General features: G+C 36.3%; 2 protein-coding genes across 3 annotated transcripts; both read left to right on the top strand.

Moving 5' to 3' along the window:
- Positions 1–1,442: 1,442 nt before the first annotated feature.
- LOC306757948 (endophilin-A2-like) lies at positions 1,443–18,204 on the top strand. 2 transcript variants are annotated; one of them, XM_079243139.1, is made up of 9 exons: positions 1,443–1,592; positions 9,697–9,765; positions 9,906–10,122; positions 10,769–10,902; positions 11,110–11,268; positions 13,059–13,162; positions 14,283–14,416; positions 15,062–15,118; positions 15,808–18,204. In XM_079243139.1, the coding sequence occupies exons 1-9, from the start codon at positions 1,548–1,550 to the stop codon at positions 15,993–15,995; spliced, it is 1,107 nt and encodes a 368-aa protein (XP_079099265.1). In that variant the 5' UTR covers positions 1,443–1,547; the 3' UTR covers positions 15,996–18,204. The 2 variants fall into 2 exon arrangements, with proteins under 2 accessions (XP_079099265.1, XP_079099266.1); XM_079243140.1 differs by lacking the exon at positions 15,062–15,118.
- Positions 18,205–18,675: 471 nt separating this feature from the next.
- stap2a (signal transducing adaptor family member 2a) lies at positions 18,676–22,762 on the top strand (the record flags this gene model as incomplete). The annotated part of the gene is made up of 11 exons (XM_079243143.1): positions 18,676–18,793; positions 19,687–19,758; positions 19,842–19,961; positions 20,048–20,104; positions 20,224–20,375; positions 20,467–20,598; positions 20,694–20,763; positions 22,137–22,239; positions 22,330–22,425; positions 22,500–22,628; positions 22,707–22,762. Exons 1-11 carry the CDS (start codon positions 18,686–18,688, stop codon positions 22,760–22,762), a joined length of 1,095 nt encoding a protein of 364 aa, XP_079099269.1. The 5' UTR covers positions 18,676–18,685.
- Between the last annotated feature and the right edge of the window lie 209 nt (positions 22,763–22,971).

Here is a 22,971-nt window from a genome sequence, read left to right as displayed (position 1 = left end):
GCACAGTGCCAACATCATTGGTTGGAAATGTGTTCTGCAGTGTGTCAGTGGACCCGGTAGGCATCATGGTTATTTTCAGACCCTGAAGTAACCAGAATTCCTATTAAAGATTGTTTTGCAATTGCAAAGCCCTGATCTCAATGTCAAGAAGTAAGGATGTGATTACATGAAGACAGAAGACGGAGACAGCCATAACCTGCAGAAGGACTGAGTAAGGAAGTGGTTGTACAGTAAATGTATCTTTTCATCTTTGACCATTTATGGAAAACATTAGCTCATTTTGAATTTGATGGCTGGCACAAGAAGACTTGTGCAGAGTTTATTATAAAGCTCTCCACTACTCTGCTACTTAAGTCTGAACACTTACAGCACTGACCACGGCCATCAAGGACCAGACTTGCCCACCCCTGACATAGAACATAAGAGAGATTAAAAGCCAGTCAAGTCAGAATCCTTGTATGTGTGGACACACTTAGCAAATAAAACCTGATTCGGATCACTGAAGTTATGGCAGCTTATCCATCAATGCTGAAAAGTACATAAAGGGTTATATGAACATCTGCTCCTATCCAGACAATATCTCTTTCCAAGAAGGCCTTGCATATTTCAGCAAGACAGTGCTTAACTACATACTGCAACTACTCCAACAGCTTGGTTTCACAGGAAAAGAGTCCAGCTGCTGGCCTGCAAACAGTCCAGAGCTTTCACAAATAGGATTCATTTGATGTATCATGAAACAAAAAAAAAAAAAAAAAAGAAGAAAGAAAATCCAGCAATGAAGCACTGGGACTGGTGAGCAGCTTCAGAAAAGAATGGAAGCACTGGGACTGGTGAGCAGCTTCAGAAAAGAATGGAAAAACCTTTTTCTCCTGAAATCCTAGCAACTGCTCCATTTACTTCCCAGATGTTTACACAGTTGTTATTAAAAGAAACAATGGACATAACCCTGTTCCAACTTGTTTTTTTTTTTGTTTTTTTTTGTTTCTTGTGTTTTTTTTTTATTGACGTATTGCTGCCATAAGTTCACGATCAGGTAATATTTTATGCAAAATGGTAAACAACATTTCGTGTGTTTATATATATATATATATATATATATATATATATATATATATATATATATATATATATATATATATATATATATATATATATATATATATGTATATTTATACATACATATATGTATATATGTGTATGTATATATATTTATATATATATTTATATATATATATATATATATATATATATATATATATATATATATATATATATATATATATATATATATATTAGAGTTATAGCAGTCCTATTGTATAGATATGCAAGCTGGTGATATAGTGTACGTGTGTTTTGTTAGACCCACTTCATCCACCAGGATGGATCCTCCTACTTATTCAAGCCAGGAAATTGTTGTTGCTTAGCAAGTTTCACATCCAAAGTTTCGGGACGTGTTTCTCGGCTGTTCCCTGTGTTGTGATTTCCAAAGAGTTATTTTCTACAGTCTTTCCCGGTGGAGAACCGAGTTAAAACACAATCGGAGCAAGATGTCGGTCGCAGGATTTAAGAAGCAGTTTTACAAAGCAAGTCAGGTAAACAAACGCCTTTTTTTCTTAAATATTAGCATTTGGCTCAGATAGCTTGTTAGCATTTGCGCTCCTTTTATCGCTGTAGCTTCGAGCTAGCAGGTTAAATAATCAAAGTGGAAAATGCAAACAGAAAGGCAAGCGAAAACCTTTTAAATTATGTTAGAGAGTTTAACTTAGTCCTTATGAATAGTCGGTGCTGCAATTTAAAACTTAAATTACTTTTAAATTGTATTGTCACTCACAAATATTGTCCATGTAATTCGTTGAATTAGTGTATGCTAATCTGAAATTTGACTTAATTAGCAGAACAGCACCATGTTTCTAAACCCTCAGTCTAAAACTCTGTATGCTGCTCTCCTTCAATGTCGTCGGCGTTTAAAAAGCTACATTTTACAACTTTACAGTCAATTTTTAATACATCCACGTAACCTCACTTCATTTTCAGTTAATTGGCATCAAAATGCTTAATTAAAACCACCGTCAGTTTGAGGTTTTTATTGTGTGGAGTTTAATTCAGTTTAAGGTTCAGCAGGGTGTTACTTTAACTCGAGTTTTATTTTCTAACCTACATTTTCTCTGAATAAATATGAAATACTTAGTTCATAAAATTCAACGTGACCTTAATAATACTACATTTAAATTAGACCCCTGCAAAATAATAGCACTTGTGATTTTTCAATTTGTTTGTTTGGTTTTTTTTTTTTTTTTAAAGACCATAATGATATCGTTTCCATGGCCAAACGTCTCATTGTTAAAGGATGGCATTGTTTGTATGCAAACCTGAAACGACTCATGACAGATTTAGTGGATTGTGTCATCATGCACAATATTCAGAAAGAACATTTTGGCAAGTGGCTGGTTGTGGATTCACTGAAAACAAGGATCTTGTAGTTGTGAATTTTAATGCTACTAGGAATTAAAGTGAACTTAAGGGTCTTGAGGCTGCGAATGCTTTACCTGTCATTACAAATATGAAGCTCAACAAGTTGTGACCTGCAAAACTGGTGGCTTGTGTTTTGATGACAGTGTCATTGCAACAGTTGTTTGCTTTCCGTTTAAACACTTAAATAATGTTATGACTTCATGCTTAGGAAGCGTGTATTCAACTATGGGTAACATAATCTTGGCAAATATCTACTATAAGAAAGGTTTATCAAGTAGATATATGGTTAGTCAGTACTTTGGCAGTACATTTGTATCAGGACCGATCAGAACACAAACTCCATATTAGTTCTTGAAAAATGTTAGCTGGGCACGTTGACTGCTTTACCAGATAACATTGTTACCGTCTAACTTTTCATTCTGTTGTACTTAATGTTGAGTTATACTGTAGATCTCCAACATACTGGATATGAGCTGAATATTGGTCTCTTAGAACATGTCTTTCCAAAGAATGTTATGAGCTTGTCAGACGTATTTTGAAAGAGGCTAACATTGCTTGGAGGGGGATAATTAGTGGTTTAAGAGTTGCCAAACTGGCTGGGGTCAAACTATTTTAAAAGCAGACCTCATTTAAATAATGATTAAATAGATTGTTTGTACATTGTGAAATTTTAAACAGACAATGTTCCTTGGTGTGTTTTTTTTCACAAAATTGTGTACTTTTATAGTTTTGTAGATTTAATTTTGATTAAAATTTTAATGTTTAAATTGGAGAAAAAAAATAATGAGCACTTAACAACAACTTCTTGTTGTGAAGTGCACTCTTTATGTCAGCAAGATTTACCTGAATAAATATTGGATTAATGAAGTTACATTGTATATTGGGCTGGGCGATATGACCAAAATCTCATATCACGATACAGCTCATTTTATATCCCCATAACGATATACATAACAATATAAAATTGTTAGTGTAATTTTGTGTCAGTAATCAGTTATGTGTCAGATGTGCTTGACAACAGTGATCTCCTTCCAACTGGGGGAACTATGGCTGTATGACGTTTCACGGGTAAAAGCCAGTTGCAGCGTTTGCGTCCGGAGTTTATTATGAGCGCTTTCGGCACCACTTGACGCTGCTTTTGCTGCTTTTGCTCATTGACTCTATTCTTTATTCTGTATTCTTAATCCTGATTTTTGCGCAGGTGATAAAATGAAATACCAGTAGATGTGTCAGAGTCCGTCGTTGGGACTGCGAGCTAGTCTTGTCGATTCCATGTCAGTCTTTTTAAATCCAATCCGCATCCATATGACAGAAATTTCGCTTCTTTTATGAACAAGCTCATCAGTTTTGGTAGGCTAGTCATCTTTTAGTGAATTACCCTGCTCTGAAACACGCCTGTTTCCGTCTTTCGCCATGTTTGTTTATAAATTGCAGCATGCATGCTGTAAGGCGCATCTTGACGTAAAATACTGTAGTGAAGCACCTTATCGTGGCATAAACGATAGAGCCTCATACGAAACAATATACATTATCTATTTTCCAGACGATATATATAGTCATATCGCCCAGCCCTAATTGTAAAGCAAAAACTTTATTGTTCTTCCTTATTGTTTGTCTACTAACTAGCTTTGCACTGCTCACTGTAGAAACAAGATTAAAATTCCCAAATAACCATCTCATTTGTGACAACTGTTTGTAGCTTCTTTCAAGTATCGTACTGTGCCAAGGCGATGAATGGCTAATCTTTGCTAATTTACTATTGAAATGAATAGTACAATGTTTAGTGCTAAAGCAGAACTGAAATTTGAGACTGGGGGAAGCTGAACATGTAGCCTAAATACTTCTATATTTTGTTTTGTTTGCTTTGCTTATAAAAAAAATGTGTGCTTTATTCAGAAACCAGTTGTCATTCCACAAACATAATCTGTTCATGTAGGTAATACTATCTTTTCTGCTTTCACATAAAGTTAAGTCAGCACTCATTTTGTGTTGTACAGTGTCTGTACAGTATCTTCATATTTCTTACACCAGAAACACAAACGCCACAGTTATGTGTATGGTAAGGCATTGAGGTGCTCAGTGCTGCTAAAATATGTCATTATGACTGACAGTGTTGCACTGATGCTCCAGTGTTTTCAGTGAGGTCAGTTATTTTATACCACTTAGTTTATGACTTCAATATTGTATCATTTTGACTATAATATTAAAAACAGCATAAAATATCTTCCTTGGAATCAGTATTGATTTAGAATGTGTTGTATCGTGTAAACCTTCCTTGGTAAATGATCATTCCCAGAAAGAAATGTGTAAAAGAAGACACATTGGGAGTTATCAGTTGTCAGAGACTAAATCTTTCCCCTGCAGAAATGATCTGGAATGCTGTTTATGGCAGGAATCTGTCTGATCTGAGTGTCTTTTTTAAGTTACTGCTGTGAGAAGATGTTTAGCAGATTATTATATGCTAGAGTTCACATGATCTGCAAACACACAAAAGACGCTTGTGTATTAAAAGCAAAGAGTTTATTTGATTGCAGCTGTAACTAAGTTTTCAGTGGTTGAAGGGTTTTGAGCCACTTCATGATCCATACTGCAGAACCTGGCGAAATCAGTGCACTACATAAATTAAAAGGGTTTATCGAGCTGTGCAGGACAAAACCATGTTTCTGAACCTTCAGTCTAAGAACTGAATGCCGCGTTTCCTCATAGTCATCAGCGTTTGGAAAGCTACATTTCACAAATTTACAGTCAAGTTTAATTTATTCTTGAAACCTAACTCTCACTCTCTAAGCCTGCCAGCAAGAGAGTGAAAGAGCAAGTTAAAGGAAGATTAAACTAACATCTGTGTTGAGTGAAATTATCCATGGATGTGGTTGTTGTGCATGAGACTATAGTGTGTGTGCTGAGCTAAAGGGAAAAAGGAAAAAAATATCTGGAACTGAGGTTTTAAGCCCAAAGGAGTTTAGCTGGCAGAATTTAATAGATTTCTGCTATAATGGAGACCCCGGATAAGCGGCAGAAAATGGATGGATGGAACAAAGATAACACTTTTTAAAAAAAAATTAAAAAATAAAACAAAATGGTGGTAGAATAATGTTAAAACTTGGAGGAGAGTAGGTGCTGATGAGAAGAGTAATGCAGCATCAGTACAAGCAATTATAGAGCGTCAAACACAAATAATTGAAGAATTACTTGTCCCATCATTATTGTCTCATCTGTAAAGACAGGCCGTTTCCTCTCCAAGTGCAAGTCTTTCAGCAGCACTGAGTAAAGATGGTTGGTTGCAGAATTGTATAGATACTGAGGATACTGTTATCAGTGCTACTCACTGAAGCTTGTGAGTAGCGCTGTGAATAACATGTAAAATTTGAGTAATATGATCCTAGGGATCTCACAAAGATTTAGTCAAAGAAGGATCATGATTCTATAATTCTTACAGTTATTCTCTATTATAATTATATATACAAGAAGTGTTTAAATTCACATGAACAAGCCTTAAGTCTTTAAGTTTCATTTACTTCTGTCCTTTGACACCAACTAGGGCTTTGACGATACACTTATGTCCCTAATTGATTCAGATTTTTTTGGGTGCCGATTCTATTTAAATTGTGATTCTCATGATTCTTCGATATTGCTTATTTTGTAGACTAAAAACAAAGAAATAATGTACAAAACTTTTTTGCCCATTATTTTTCTTCATTTCAATTAGGAAAAAACGACATAGTAGCCAGATCATCATTCTGCTGCTATAATGCCCAATAAGACAAGTAAAAATATAAATTAAAACAATAAAAATGACAAAAAATTTATTATATGTATTTATTTGGAAAAAATATAGATATCTTTTTTTAACAATCGTTTTTAAAATTGTGAAGCAAAAAATCCCAATATTCGTTTTTTTCAATTCGATTTCCCATCCCTAATGCCAACATAACAAAACAACATATGAAAGTGAAGTAACCAAGAAGTCTAATTAAAGCCACATCTTCTCTGCTATGTGAAGCGTCTGCTAAATGACTATAGAATAGAATAGAATAGAGTAAAGAATTAATAAATCCCACATATGAAATGGGAGTTTCTTTAAAAAAAAAAAAATTTTTTTTAAAGTCTACAGGGCTTCTCTCTGTAAACTACATTCAAAAAATATTTTTTTAACATTATTTTTCATCCTGAGTAGAGAATTTAAAAACAGATGAAAAACACCTAAATAGCCTTTACTTCCAGCTTTTCTCTTGCAGAATAGTTATCCTCCACAATGACACTTTGGTCTTTTGCTTCTTCTATAACAAAACAAAACAAACAGATGACCATACCTATTTGTTTGGAGTAAAAATCTCTTCCTTTGTTGTAGTGTTTCCACTCTTAACACACCTTTCTGTAACCAACACGGAACCACAACAAAGCAACAGAAGAGGCAACATGCAGATGTGGTATAACCTCGTTTTTCAGTCTGCAGTTGAATGGATCTGTCTTATTCGGACAATGACAATATTAAGGGATCTTTAGGATTAATAATAGTATTTATACAGTATTTAATAGTATTTATACAGTATTTAATAGTATTAAATACTAGGATTTTTTTTTTAGAATTAAGAAATTGTGACATCCCTGAACAAAACAAATATCTGAGTAGATTACATTTCTGGAACATTATTAACTTAAGTTTCTGAATTGTTCTGCAGTTTTCATTGTTTGTATTCATTCTGAGATCCAGCTCTGGTCAAATTAATTAAATAAAAATCTTCTAATACGTTGGTAATTGTTTTTAACAGCACCTAAAGATGAGTACAATTAAACATATACAATGGTAAAATTTTAAACAATTTCCATTAACTGCCTCCATGTTTTACACAATTAATGTAGGCTTGACTAGCGCTTTAAAGTGAATTGTAAAAACACAACTAGTGAAAAAAAAACTATGGCTATTTATACGCATGGCTCCAGAATAACTTTAAGCGCAGGTTAAACTCATGCAATCAAAGTTTTTAGTTTGTGTGCGCCAGCAAAAATTTTAGGTGCACCCCAGTTTTTAACTTTTCAACAGTTTATTTTAATGCATTTTAGTGGTTGTCTTTTTATTATTACACATAGACAATAGGGATGGGGGAAAAATCGTTTCACATAAAAATCTGCATTTTTTGTTTTACAATTTTTAAATTGATTTTTTTTGGGGGGTCAAAAACCTTTTCTTTTTTCAATTTTGAATGTTCATATGCCAGATGGAGAAGGAGTTACGGCATTTTTCCACCAGAGGGTGAAATGTTTTTCTTTGACTGTCTAGTGTGACATTATATCTGTTTTGGAAAACACTTAAACAGAAGACAGGGAATGGGGGACAACCTGCAAAAATGCTCCACCATCACATTTTAAGTCAAAAGTTGGGACACATTTTGGATTTTTGCTTTGAAGGAAAAAAACAGAGCTGGACATGTCGAAAGCTATTTGTAAACTCTGTAATGCACATGTCACATACTGCGGTATCACGATTAATGTTTCTGCTCACCTAGCAAGACGCCATCCTGAGGTAAATGCAGAGCTATTAGCCAAATGTAGCAGCAAGCCAACACTGAGATCCACAACCCTGGTCCTCGAGGATCGGTGTCCTGCAGGTTTTCCAAGTGTTCCAGCAGGAACAATTGGACTCAGACAAGTTCTGTACATGTCTACTAAATATACATTGATTTGAATCAGGTGTGTTGCAGCTGGGACACTTGGGAAAACTTGCAGGACACCGGTCCTCCAGGACCAGGACTGGGGAACCCTAAACCAACAGGCCCTCAAACCAGCACTTTTATATGCAGTTCAAGCTTTTGGAAAAAAGAGCATAGGTTCAAACAGCTGGTTCAAATTTATTGCTGCTGAAGAAATATTATTTTTATTTTTTTATTATTTTTAGTATTATTATTTGGTAAATCTGGCTCATGATATAGTCTGTAAAATTGGTCCTTATGCAACTTTTTCAAGTGGTCGAAAATACTTAGGAATGACAATTTAAATCAAATTAGCACCCAAAAAAAATCCTTAAAAATCAAATCGTGAGAAAAGCATATCGTCCCAGCCATATTATTTTTATTTCTTTTAATTATTTTCTTTAGTTATTGTGGTTGATGATGAGGTTTAGGAAACTGTCCTCATTTGAAGGAGGAAATGTAAAGTAGAGAAAAACATTTCAGCCTCTCTCATATTCGTAGTTTTGTCAACCATGTTGATTAATATTTATTTTCTAAAAGTCTTCTCTGGGACAGTGTCCAAGTGCAGCCCAAACACATAGTGGGAGTTTAATGGAATCTGTTTTGCTTTCTGGACATGTTTATCAACTAGTATATTCTCACTGATCATTCACCAGAAACGGATGTAGCTCTTCCAGTTTTTTCGAGAGCTGCTTAGCATTGGATTTATTTATTTTTTGGTAACTAAGCCTCAACTGAACTTGATCCAAGTCCGTGCACGTGACTCACACAGACGGGTGGCTGCAGTTCTCAAAACAAATTCAACTCTCATCCAGCTTTTCTGCTTCATCTTATACAGGCACAATGAAAAACTCAAAGTTAGTGACTATAATAGATAACAAACACATAAAAGCAAATTCCACCATATTCCACTTTTTACTGCTTATTCCAGTTTCAACAATTCTCATCTTTGTCATTCTTCGCTGAACCGGATGTGTTATGTGTGCTGGTTTTTATTTCAACCAACACACAACACAGTGTACAACTATTGATCAGAGGGGAAGCCCTACCCGTCTGTGGGATTTTTATCACAGTGACACAGGGCTTGTGAGAGTCACATTGTAAGGGAGATACTGAATACTGTGGTTTTAAGAGATTACTCAAAACCACTGAAAAGAGCTACTGGAGCCTGTTCCACTAATCCTAAATCTAAATGATAATCTCTGGGTTAACTTCTTTCAACCTGAGCAGCTCTAAGTTTTAGGTGCAAGCATGGCTCCTTTGAATTAGTTCAGTCAACTTCCAGAGTTGGGAACCACAATAAAAATCCACCATTAATGGGGCTCTGATACCTGGGTAACCATGGCAACTGCTAACAAAAAGCAAAGCTATTTCAGCCAATTAAAACTTTTATTTGGAATATGAAGAGTAAGTTTGTTGAATTCAGAATTTTCACATTAACATTAACTACCTTTCGTATTCGTAATTATTTATTTATTATGAGGACCATTAGGCTTACCAAGTTAAGTCAAACGCATTTCTATTTTCTTGATCACAGATGGTAAGTGAGAAAGTTGGAGGTGCAGAGGGAACCAAACTGGATGAAGACTTCAAGGAACTTGAAAGGGTATTTGTATTTTTAAAAATATGAATGTAAAACTATAAATAATAGTTAAATTGTAAAATGAAAATTGCCCACCCCACCCTCCAGATTTTTGGTGTCATTTTCTTGGTGACTCTCAATGCTTGTCTCGTCATGTTCTACAGAAAGCAGATGTTACCAGCAAAGCAGTACTGGAAGTGATTGGTAAAACATCAGAGTACCTCCAGCCCAACCCAGCCACAAGAGCTAAGCTAACAATGCTCAACACTGTGTCCAAAATCCGTGGGCAGGTGAACAGTCCAGGATACCCTCAACCTGAGGGCCTGCTGGGGGAGTGTATGACTAAATATGGACGGGAAATGGGCGAGGACACTAACTTTGGTAAGTGTTGGCGGATGAGATACAGGATATAAACTGTGGTGTATACTAGGAAATTTTGATGATAAAAACACAGTTAAATATTTGGCTTTACTGCAAAATACACATTTCCTAAAAGCAATTATTGTAATTTTTAGGAAGAAAATAAATACTGTGAAATGAGACCAAGCTGGGTATAAACGTGTCAATTTTCATCCAATTTGATCTTGTACATGACAAAAAGTAAAACAATATAGTTTGAACTAAAATAGGCTGATCCTGCTTAGACAATCAGTTCTCTCTGTAAAGTCCTGGTAGTGTGTGTTTGTCGCTTTGCACTCACTATGCAACCTACACACAAAAACTTTTCCCCTTTTTCCATGCTATAACTTTTGTGCATGAACAAGCTGGTGAGATGCTGCCTTGGTCACATTTTTTTAAATTAGTAATATCAAATCTAATAACTTTTTTGGGCAAACTAATGGTCTCTATTGAAATGCCCAGTCTTCCTCTGTAAGCTTCTTGTGTGAAATCCTTTTCTCTGAGTGATTGTTTTATATACGTACAGAAATCAAAAGCACAGGTTTATTGACGATAATTTTGTTTGACAACTTTTTTCTTTTTTTGTAAAACCAAACTTTCATTGCTACCATTTTTGGGTGCTCTTCAGGTGGGGCTCTAGTAGATGTTGGTGAAGCAATGAAGAGGATGGCTGAGGTCAAGGACTCTCTGGATATCGATGTAAAGCAAAATGTTATTGACCCACTACAGGCAGTTGCTGAAAAGGACATCAAAGACATTCAGGTATAATCCAAGAGATGTGTGTCTGCACATTTAATCTTGGGACTGACCAATCAGCTCTGCAGTCTCGATGCATACATATAACTTAGTCACATTTACAGCAACAAACATTTTGCCATATGAAGAAATTACATTTCGCCATATGAAGAAATTAAAATGACTTATTTGTTGTTGTGTGTTCTGACCTCCCATTTATCTTTCCATCCCCAGTACCACCTGAAGAAGTTAGAGGGCCGCCGTCTTGATTATGACTATAAAAAGAAACGTCAGGGTAAAATCCCAGATGAGGAGCTCAGGCAGGCCTTGGACAAGTTCCATGAGTCCAAAGAACTGGCTGAGAGATCCATGTATAACCTGCTAGAAACCGATGTGAGTTTATCCAAGTATTTTCTCAAGTTTCTTCACATACTAGTCAATATAAAAACCAACAGTTTTCATTGTAAAGATATTGTGTCTTTTGTAAAGTATTGTGATATAAGTAGCGCAACATGCAGTACCACTCTTAAGGTTGGGCACACATAGTCCTTCAATTTTAATTGGTAGGTGTGTCCAAATATTTGACAGGTAATGTAGAACAGAAAATTTGTGTGACAGCTTGACCACAAACTTGAAGTACTTGTATTGACAGGTATGAAAGCAGGTGCTGCTGGAGTCAACAAATCAGTCTGTAGTTTCAGTCCCAATACGCCATACCAGACAAACTACCATTTGAGGCAAAAAAGAGGGGGAGCAAGAGAATAAATGCATTCAGTATAGCGCTGCAGCTATTTATTATTTTAATAATCGATTAATCTGTCACTGCAACTGATTGATTAATTAATTAATTTAATTAACTTTATCCCTTTCTTTTGAAGATCTTGTGACTGAAATGCAGTAACTGTATAACAGAGCAGTAACTGTATAAAGGAAAGAAAGAATACATATATTTATACTGCAGTAAATTTTATTGCATCTGACTCTATAAGTAAACAAAATGTATACAAAGAATTTATTTTTCAATTTTTTTTTTCTTTAATTGATAAAACTACGGTGTGCAAAAGAAATATAAACATTTGGTAATTTAAATCATGGAGTATTTTAAGAAGTTGAATAAAAAACATTTTTGCTCCATGTACCTGAAATATATACATATTTTAATTCTCTTTAAAGGGAGTCTTTATTTCCTATATTTATCTTCAAATAACCTTGTTCTAAAATATCTGAATTATGTTCTAGACTAAAACCTAAAAAACCTAAAAACTACAACACAGTCTTGCTGCCATTTGATTTTTAACAAAGCTGCCTTTTTTTTTTTTCTTCATCTTCATTTCAACTCAAAAGTCCGCTGCTCGTGCCTGAAGTGCCTTGTGCTTTCTGTGGAGATGCTGAGACATGGAAGTTGTGATATTGTAGAAAAATAGCTCCTTCTTACAGCGAAAGCAATGTACGGTTTTTTTCATATGTTTGACTTTGAAATTATCCCTTTCTTGCCACTTTTGTTTTATTTTGCGCTGTCACTTTTTTTTTCTTTTTTCTTATTACACGAATCTTCTGTTTCTACAATTTTAAATGAACTTTTTTGTAATAGATTAAATCAAATAATTAGATTATACATTTCAGCCACAATTCAATGCATTTATTTATTGGTGCATTTACTAATCATTACTCAGTAGACAAAAAAGCTATTTTCTAATTGTATGTTGATATAGCACATAAATGTTTCCCTTTTTTTAATAATAATAAAAAAAAAAAAGTCCCAAAAACAACTTGACAAGTATGAGCTATGGTTGTCAAACTTAATTATACCTGTTCATCTGTTTATTTGAAAGTGAATTCTTAGTATGTCAGATTACATGGTTTTGAATGTTGCTGGCAGTTCCCAGTTGTTCAGCCAGCGAGGCATTTTAAAGGTTGGTATGCGTCATCTGACATGCCTTTTTTTTTTTTTTTCTTTTTCCCCCACAGTGACTTGCATTATGTCAAGCTTGTCACACCTGTTTGCTGTGGTATTTACTGTTTTCATGCTGACTCAAAAGCTATTTGAGTGAAGCCATTTTGATTTCTGATGTAATAAACAAATGCGTTTAAGAGGTGAATGTAGTTAACAGCTAAAGACTTGACTATGGAGTGGGAGCTGTTTGTTTCATTTCAGTCTAAAATAGTCGTTTCTGCACATGTAGGTGGAGCAGGTGAGTCAGCTGTCTTCCTTTGTGGAGTCCTTGCTGCAGTACCACAAACAGGCTGCTGAGATTCTGGAGGAGGTCACTGATAAACTGAAAGAGAGGTGAGCACTTTTACATTTTTAGGACATTTGTTTAGCTTTTTGAAGCTGTGTGCTGGCATATCAACAAGATGATTCAGCCACACAGTCTGAAAGTAATACATGTAAATCAGCTGCTGGTGCTGAACACAAGTCATGTGTACATATAAGGTATTATATGTTTTCCTATCTTTTCTTTTTATCAGTCCAGATCATTTTTATATAGTCTAATAATCCTGGATTTACAAAATGAGTTTCATTTGCTGGGCTTTTGATGATATAAGGTCAACAAAATTGTCGCATACAAAGTAATTATGTACCTTGTTTAAATGGAAATATTTATTGTTTGTCAAACTAAACTAGTTTTGTCTAAGTTAGCAAATTTTTGGTATTTTGACTGGTATAACATGCAGCTAGATGGCACCAGAAAATATGTTTTCAAAACCAGAACTAATGGCCCAGCTTTTCAAATAAATTTAAAAAATGATTTTATAAGTTTGACTAATGTTAGAGCAGGGAGAGGAACTACATCAAGGTACATTTTATTTATTTATTTAAATATTGCTTTTGGCCTTAATCTAGTACAGTATTATAATAAGCTCAGCTGTTTAAATGATTGACGTAAGCATAGTAGAAAGTTTAACATCTGAGCACTTCAATTGTGAGAGTGAAAATGCAGCTTTTTTTAAAAAATTTTTTTAAACGAAGTGTTTTTGTGTACATGAAGTGCATTTGCACTTGTTGGCCACCGTAGGAGGACATTAAAACTTGTTTCAGGAGGAGATCAGTTGTTCACTAGAGTGAAGATGGTTTCCAAGTGACACTACTGGTCGCAATTTTTGTGTAAAAATCATAAACATAAATTCTCACTAGAAATGTTGCTATGAAATTTTTAATCTCTGTTGTTTTAATTTTATTTATTTAATTATTTCCAAAATTATACTTACTGTCAGACAGTACTAAACATATAGTGTTCAGAATAGAAAGCAGACCGCTTTTACCACAAACCAGTCTAGATTAGAACCTTTTTGAGCAAGCAGGCAAATAGTTCATTTGGTTTATAGGAGAACGTTAATTTAACTCGCTCATATTTGTTTTTTGTTGAGACCATTAATGTTTCTTTTTTATTTTCCATTCTTTGCAGGGTAAATGATGCTCAGTCTCGTCCAAGACGTGAATTCACACCTAAACCCAGCCCAACATTCAACTATGGAGAGGTGGAACACTCCAACGGAGGATACGCACCTGCTGCTTCAAGCCCACCATCTTATTCAGCTGGTAAAATTACTTATGTACATGTTACATGACGTGAAGTGTAGTGTGTGTGTGTGTGTGTGTGTGTGTGTGTGTGTGTGTGTGTGTGTGTGTGTGTGTGTGTGTGTGTGTGTGTGTGTGTGTGTGTGTGTGTGTGTGTGTGTGTGCCTGTGCCTGTGTACACTGAACAAAGCATTACAGGAAGACATCATTTACATTTAATTGTAACTAATGCAAGTAACAATTAACGGGAGACTGATAATGAAAAAAAATACAGATACAAGTTGGACAAAAAGTCATGAGGTCAGCTGACTAACTGAACACTCATCAGTTTTTTCCATCCAGATAGGTTGTTTTCCTCCCGTAGTAGTCTAAGGAAGTATGAAGCATCATTTTCACATGTGGATTGCCCACTACAGAGTCAAAACCCTAATCCTATTGAGAATCTTTGGGATTTACTGAAAAAGACTGTGCATGAACGTAGCGCCACTGCAGAACATTATTAAAGTGATCATTCATTGATCAAAGCAAACGTGGTCAAGCAAAATATCAGCTATTATGGCTAACATTTCACCAGGCAGTGTATGTGCAAAGATCTAGTCCCAAAAAGCCATGTGCACAGGTACAGACCATCCTTTTGACAGATGTCTCTCCTTCTACAACATTAAGCAGCAGCACAATATCCAGCTCCTCCCCACCAAAGACCCTCCTTCAAGAGAAGACAGTGTGAGTGGATAGGTAGAAATTATGTCACCTACATGAGGATAAATTCATGCTGTTTTCACCCAGTCTGTTGCACATGTGTGGCAGAGAGCTGAATGCATGTTTTTGTGATTGTTATTTTACTAATATTGTTGAGTGGTGTTAATTTGGTGTCCATTTTATTCCACTTTAACAATTTAGAACATAAAGGGGTTGAAGTTTTATTGCTATATTACTAAGGCTACAGATGTATAGAATCATCAACAAACCACATCATAGTTATACTGGTCAGCAACTGGGGATTTTAAATTAATTTTTACTGGGTCTGTGGTGTTATCATTCGGTTGAATTGTATACATCTGACAGCCTGTTTACTAACTTCTGAACCTCAAGAAAAATGATGATGTGGCACAAAGTGATTTAGTTTTCTCAAATATAGTCCATGGAAAAGTCTTAAAACTGGGACACTGGAATGGTGAACATCAGTTCTTTCATTTTATTCTGGAGTTTCAGAGCTTCACTGATAACTTATGGATCATAACATAAAACATTTCCAGGTTTCATGACTTAGGTTGGTGGTCTGTTTCTAAACTGCACAGGGAATTATACTAGTGAACCCTTGGGTCTTGAAAACTTTTTAAAAAAAAAAAAAAAAAAAAGCATATACTAACCTTATTAAATGGAGACTATACTTGTATTTTCTGTTTCTGCAGCTGAGCCATGTTGCAAAGCCCTGTATGACTTTGAGCCAGAGAATGACGGCGAGCTGGGCTTCCATGAGGGAGACGTCATCACTTTGGTTAGTCAAATTGACGAGAACTGGTACGAAGGAACACTTCGTGGAAAAACGGGATACTTTCCTAACAACTATGTTGATGTGATGGTGCCTCTGCCACACTAAAGCCAAGAGGGCAACAGTGGAGTATTAGTTTGAATTGAAAAACAGGATGTTTGGGGATAATAAATGTTGTTTAATGTAACAAAAACATAAAGGAAAGAAAGTGACCATCTTTGGAGTGTTTGAGGGAAGGGGGCACACTTTTCTGTCAAGATTGTATGAATGTTTTTGTCTGAAGAACATAAATATTAGCAGGATGCTCAATTGCATAAGAATTGTCTAATGTATGGGGGAATTTTACTATATCTTGAGTGTTTGTAATCATTTTTGCACCTATGCACTTTGTACACTACACCTCTATTACCAAAATGAAGACAAACAAGAGAAAACGGCGTTTTTATGTGTGTAACAATGTACAACAAGTGAAACTTTTTTTTATTTATCAAAATATATTTCTATTGTAACACATTTTGTTCTTTACCTTTTTCATATTGAAACTGCCCTTTTGTTTTTACACTCCACATTTTAACCTGTGTGCCTGCAGACTTTAGAACTGTTGTAATGGAGTTGCATCAGCAGGGGGACTGTCTGCTTTGGTCAAATGTTAGAGACTATCCTCCACTGCCATCTAGTGGAACTAAACATGGGATCGTTCATGGCTCATTAGTTGTGCGGTACTGCCATAATTTCTGTTGTGTATACAAATGTGATGTGGCCCGTCTCATTTTAAGTGATGGATGAAGGCAGTCGGTAAATTGTTAGTCAGTTATTCTGTAAATGCAGTTTCTGCCATCATCGGCTGATGTAATATGAGCAAGAATTTAAAGGTTAAATTCCTAAGTGCATAGGGTCCCATGAATCTACCACTTTATCATTGCATTCATTACTAAAATGATTGGCAGTGATTTGATGTACATATTCCTCTACAAATGTCTTTTAAGTACTCCTGATGACGTTAAAGCACCAATGACAATGGAAGATATATAGTCTAAATTTTGTAAATGGGAAAATTCTGTAAGATAGGATGACATGGGTGTACGTGATTGATCCGGATGCACTGATTAAATATTTAACACTACATAAGAGATGATACCAACCCAATGCCAAATACTGAACAGCGTTGCACACCAATACCAACAACAAACTGTTTTAGTTCTTCAATTTTCTCAGGCTCTGTGGATGCTGCTGGCAGTTTCACAAACAAAATTTTCAGGGGCGTTTATCAGAGTATTTGTCCATGAATTTATATTCTATGATTAGGTCTCACTGTGAGTAAGCTTGGCTTTGGCTTGGAGCATGAAAATTAGTGCAATGTGTGCTTGGCGTTCCTGTACTTGCCTCTGTTTTCAGTTTGCCAGACATGTTAGAAAACGGTATCTCCCAGCAACTGTGTACTGAGAATTTACTAATAATAAAGGAGGTCTGTACACAAAGGCTAGTTTCAGTTCCAATTAAGCCTATTACAAGCAAACTATGAACTGTCAAGAGTTTGTGTTGTACACTAAAATGCCAACTTTCTCCTCTTGTCATGATCCCCTTGTTAGACCGCCCCCTGCCCCACTCATTGCTCCCATCTCTATTTTAACTGCGAGTGGAACAGACAGGTCTTTTCAGTGGGGAAGGGCACTCAGCAGTGGATTATGCCCTCCCCCACTACTCTTTATTCACCACCTGCCCCTGAACCCCTGCCCCCTTCCTCATTATCTGCCCCATCCCAAGCCTTTTTTGCCTTTGAGGCTCAGTGTCCTATACTCACTACTTGGAATGATATTCTCATTGCTATGCTAGAATGTACCTCTTAATATTATATGCATGTCTTCTTTTTTCTTTTTCTTTTTTTTTTTTTTTTTACTTTGGGGGGTTTCTTTATGACCCAGGCAGCACTGAGTAATAATTGTGGTTCAGGTGTGGGTTTACACATGCCTCATTACACTAACTCAAAAGCCCTGAGCTGGAGGGAGGACGAGGGCTCAGGTTGAGCTGTGATGCAGTTTGTATAATATTGAAGACAAATAATATTCAAGAACAAAGAGCAAAGATCAGTTTTTGTGAGCTGCTGTTGTCAAATTTTAGTCATTTAAATGCAGCAGCAGCAGCTTTTCTAAACTCTACATTTTGTATCAGCTTTGCAATAAAGTATTAACAGTCTTATAGCTTTATTCCATGCATTTTTAATGGTAATTTTGAGAAATGTTAACTTTTTGCATTTCTTTGGGAAACTCTGACTGATGTGTTGCCTTTGTTGTAACTGTGATGTTATAGGAAGTTTAAATGTGGGATTATCCTGGATTATCTTTACAATATTTGGATTACCTCTTTACTAAGTGTAATCTTGTGTTTTCTATGTATTTTTGTGTATGATTGTATGTGATTCTTTTTCTTCAATAAAAGTAAAGTAATTTATCTCTTGGTGAAAATGAGTTTTCTTTTAATGCTGTGGTTTTAATTCAGAAATTATTCTGGAAGCATATGATTATCTCCTTTTAGATAGACTGCACCACACCTGGGTCTTATCTAAGTCCATACATTGGCATCTGCCTGGTAAACATCTCTATACTTAAGACTTCATCCCCCCCAGCCGTCAGACTTTTTATTTAATCTGGTCTGCCACCCATCTGCATGATCCCCCCCCCCGATCACAGCAGGCTGCACCAGCCAGCTGTGGGATTACTGCCACATCGGGGAAGGCGTGTCAGTCCCCGAATTACCCAGCGCCCCCTTTGTCCTCAGTCGGTGCCCAGCCAGCGACACTCATGGCGGCTGCACCCGTCAGGCAGCGCTCCGGTCTGGGGGGACCCCGGGCGCAACTCCCGCCTTGTTACTACGAGGGGTACCTAGAGAAACGAGGACCGAAAGAAAAGGTAGGTTCCTAAACCATTGTCATGTCGGTGCGCATTGGCGATAAGCGAGCCGTACACCGGCTGATCCACCATTCCCAGAAAACTGTCAACTTCCTTATTTTGCAGGAATGGGCGAGGCGACATTCAATGCTGGTGCTGCTGGGGACATTTAATTTAAGAAACCGTTTAGGAGTATGAAACGCAAAGCATGCTGGATTTTAAAAAAAAAAAAAAAAAATTAATGATCAAAACGTCGCGAATGAAGCGAGGAATCCTGACTGAGTCAAAATATTGCATATGATGGGCTATCAGTGGTTGTCTCAATAACAACTGCATCATGTGCATATCACAGAGCTTGTCAAACGTTTCCATTAAACATGACATAATGTTGACTCCGATTCTTTTTTAAAAACATATTCTTATAGCTGGATCCCTGAAGTGTACTGTCAATATGACAAATATGTGTATATATATATATATATATATATATATATATATATATATATATATATATATATATATATATATATATATATATATATATGTATAGAGTTAAGGGGAGTTAGACATGAATTTAAGATGGAGGTTATTGTACCTTTTGGAGAGGTTATGAAGACTGGGACACTTTTTCCCTCGGGCTCACCGATCAGTCATTAGGCTCATTTTAATGCAATTCAGACATGTAATGTAAACAGCTCTGGTGCAGGATATTGCAGTTCTCCATGCTCTTAGACTGACACCAGCTGAGCCTCACTCACTATCCATCTCTTGGGACAGGAAATGTGGGTGTGATAGAAATGGAACTATCCATTACACAGCTGTGCAAAAAAAATAAATAACAGCCCTGTTGTAAAATCAGCAGCTTATTCTCCTTATTCTCAAATTTATGCATGTCCTCCATCTGTATGTGGCAGGCATCCAGGCGGCTGTGGACCTGTCTTTGTGGGAATTCTTTATATTTCTTCAATAATGCCAAGGACACCCATGTAAGTTTCAGGTCACGCACTGGCTTGCTTTTGTCTTGTACATCTTCACATGCTGACAATCCATATTTGTGTGTGTACAATAGTACGTGGAGAAACTGGACCTCAGTGGGTTTGTGTCCCTGAAAGATGACTGCAGTCGGGACAGAAACCTTGAGGCAGCCAGACTCATCCTCCGCATGAAGGATGGGGAGACCAAACTCACAGTATGCCACTCAGTTCACACAATGGAATGCAAATCTAGAGAAGTCATTACATCTTTACAAGAGTTAAGTGTTATTGTCTCTTCAAGGCACCAAACTTAGAATCACGGGAGCTGTGGAAAGGTTTCCTCTACTCTGTCACAGATGTAAGTACCATATTTAGTACACTAGATAAAGCTGCATCCTTCTCCCTGTCTTTCTGGAGGTTTTTGTTTTTTCTTTCTTTTTTTGTGCTTTTTACAAATCTTCTCATTTCCATTCATAGCTGAATGTGCCAACGTGTCTCACACTGCTACCAGGGCAGCTACAAATGCTAAAGGAGGTGGTGGACAAAGAAAGGTCCAGACGGAGAACTCGCAACCCCGCACGAGCTCCTCCTTCACCTCTTTCTGTTCCTCTAGTGGGAGAGATCCCACCGTGAGTTGTCCTCTGCCTTGCATTGAAAAGATGCTGTGTAACACTTATTGTGTCTGCATCACTGCAGTAATAACTTGCATTTGATCTGCAGGTGTTTTCGTCCGGTGTCCCGAACAGAAGCTGAAGTCCTTTTAGAGAGACACCCAGACTGTGGCAACATGTTGCTCCGTCCAGGCAGAGACGGATGCTCACTGGCTGTCACCACTCGACAAGACCTCAATGGGTAAACACCTGCTGGATATAATCTGCACACTGCAGTAGCAAAAATCCTTGATGTTACATCCACTTACAATGCTCTGTTTCTCCTTTTGGTTCCAGTTCAGTGTTCAGACATTACAGAGTAACTCAGAGGGACCAAGGTGGTTATGTCATTGATGTGGAAAATCCTGTAAGCCTACTCTAATTTTTATTATTATTTATTGATTCATTTATTTATTTGTTTGTTTGTTTGTTTGTTTGTTTCGTAATATGAATTTGAAAAAGAAAAAAATTACTTCTGTACCAGAAGTCTATTATAAAGATCAACAGATCCAAACTTTTCTCTCCTGGTACAACATTAAATATCATTAAAATATTTTTGTTTTCCAAGTAATTGATAAACAACACCATTTTTTAAGTTACTTTCATAAAGATTGAAAATGCCATTCCTAGAAACTGAAATAGTTATGATGTAATAACAAGGGGCTATGGTTTGGTAATTAAATGCTGACAGGCTAGTAGTGTTAATATAACTGTCTTATATAATAAATGAATGAACAAATTAATCTATTTAGTTTATTTCAAACATGTAGCATATTACATTAAATTACATAGTACATTGCTATCCAACTAATTTGAAAAGTAGTAGGAATATGAATGAGCTTATCACACCCATTTTTCCATTTAACAGCCAAATTACCTGATATATTAATTCCTTTCATACTTTATCATGTTTACAGTTACAGCTAACCATCAGGGAAAAAAAACAAACTTAAAACGAAAACCTAAATAGCAATAAGTGTAAACCTCCCAAAAACTGTCACCGCCCCTTCTTCTACCCTGTTCAATGTGAAACCCATGCTTGGACATTGTTTAAGTACTAAATTCTCTCCAAAACATCACTCAATATATAGAAACACACAAAGTTTTTTATGTTGTGCGAGCACACAGCTATTTTAAATAGAGTTTTTTTTCTTTGGTTACACCTGCCATCTCTATGAGAAAAAAACCAAAACATTTTTGAATATTATTAGGATGCAGGTTATGGTTTGCTATATATGTGATTTGTACTGTTTGAAAGTTAACCTGATCATTGAGTCTCTAGATATTTTCCTTTTTACTTTGCAATTATCTCTGTAACCAGTATCATGGATTATTCTTAGTGCTTGTTTTTGCAGTATGAAACAGGACAGTATGGATAGTAGTTTTAAAAGTGTTTCCCCAAACCTCTTCACACCTGGCTTCCCTTAAACGGATCCAACAGCCAAGGAGGTTCTGCACAATGAGTGATTAGCTTGAGCCAGGTGTGTTGGAGCAGGGATACATGGAAAACTTGCAGCATTGTGGCCCTCGAGGACCAGAGCTGGGCACCCCATAAAGATATATATATATATATATATATATTTAGTTATAATTCTTGCAACTTTCCTGGAAAAAAAAACCCAAGAAAGCAAAGGAAATAACGTAAAACATTAATTTTGTATGTATAGTAATAAAATAAAATTTGAACACACAGATGCATTAAAATATCAAATTTAGACCTCTTAAGTTTTGTATTTACAGATTCCCTGTGCTACACTGCATGATGTTATTGATGCATTGGTGGAGAAGACAGCAGGCACTCTGCAGCCTTTCTTATTGGAGGAGCCTTATGAAGAAAATATCAGTGAGGAAACACAAAAATACACATTTTATTTTTGTTGTTTTTGTTTGTTTGTTGTGAAGTTGACCATTTATAATTTCTCTGTGTTACCAGCATATGTTTCTGCTAATGATGAAAATGGAGAGAGGATCCTCCACACCGCCCCATCCAGCCCCCTGCCCAAGGCCCCTGCCCTGCCTCCAAAACAAGGTTTTTGTCAGTCACATAAACCACACAAATAAATACAGACAGCAGGATTAACCATTTGCCCTATTTTTGTGCAGATCGATGGTGCACCAGCCCCCTCTCCAGGTCCCCTGCACCAGACCGTCGTATCCTGACTTCACCAGTACCGGCTTCGCCCACTAACCCGATGAGAAGACTCATCCTCTCCCCTTCACCTCTCACGCAAAGTGAGTAAGATAACATACAAGCATAATTTCTAAAATCCCCAGATATTTTAGCTTAAAGTGTCTCTGCTCTCTTCACAGCACTCAACGAGGAGCTAAAAATGACGCTAGAGAAGAGGCGAGCCAGCCAGGAGTGATTTTGAGACCTTCAATCACAACATCCCTAATCTCCAGTGCCAAACCTTTACTCACAGCAGCTTCAGTATGTTCCCATCCTGTGCCTTGTAGGTGGAAGACAAGCAACTACAAAACCACCACTTTCTCTTAATGAATTAAGACACGTTCTGATTTTCTTTTGTTTTATTTGGTTGTTTGTTTTGTTTAGTTTTATTTATTTGTTTGTTTG

Source organism: Telmatherina bonti (genome assembly GCF_933228915.1).
Source record: "Telmatherina bonti genome assembly, chromosome: 7".
In the NCBI taxonomy this organism is placed as follows: Eukaryota; Metazoa; Chordata; class Actinopteri; order Atheriniformes; family Telmatherinidae; genus Telmatherina; species Telmatherina bonti.
Note: the sequence above shows the minus strand (reverse complement) of the source record. Positions and strands in the feature narration are given on the sequence as shown.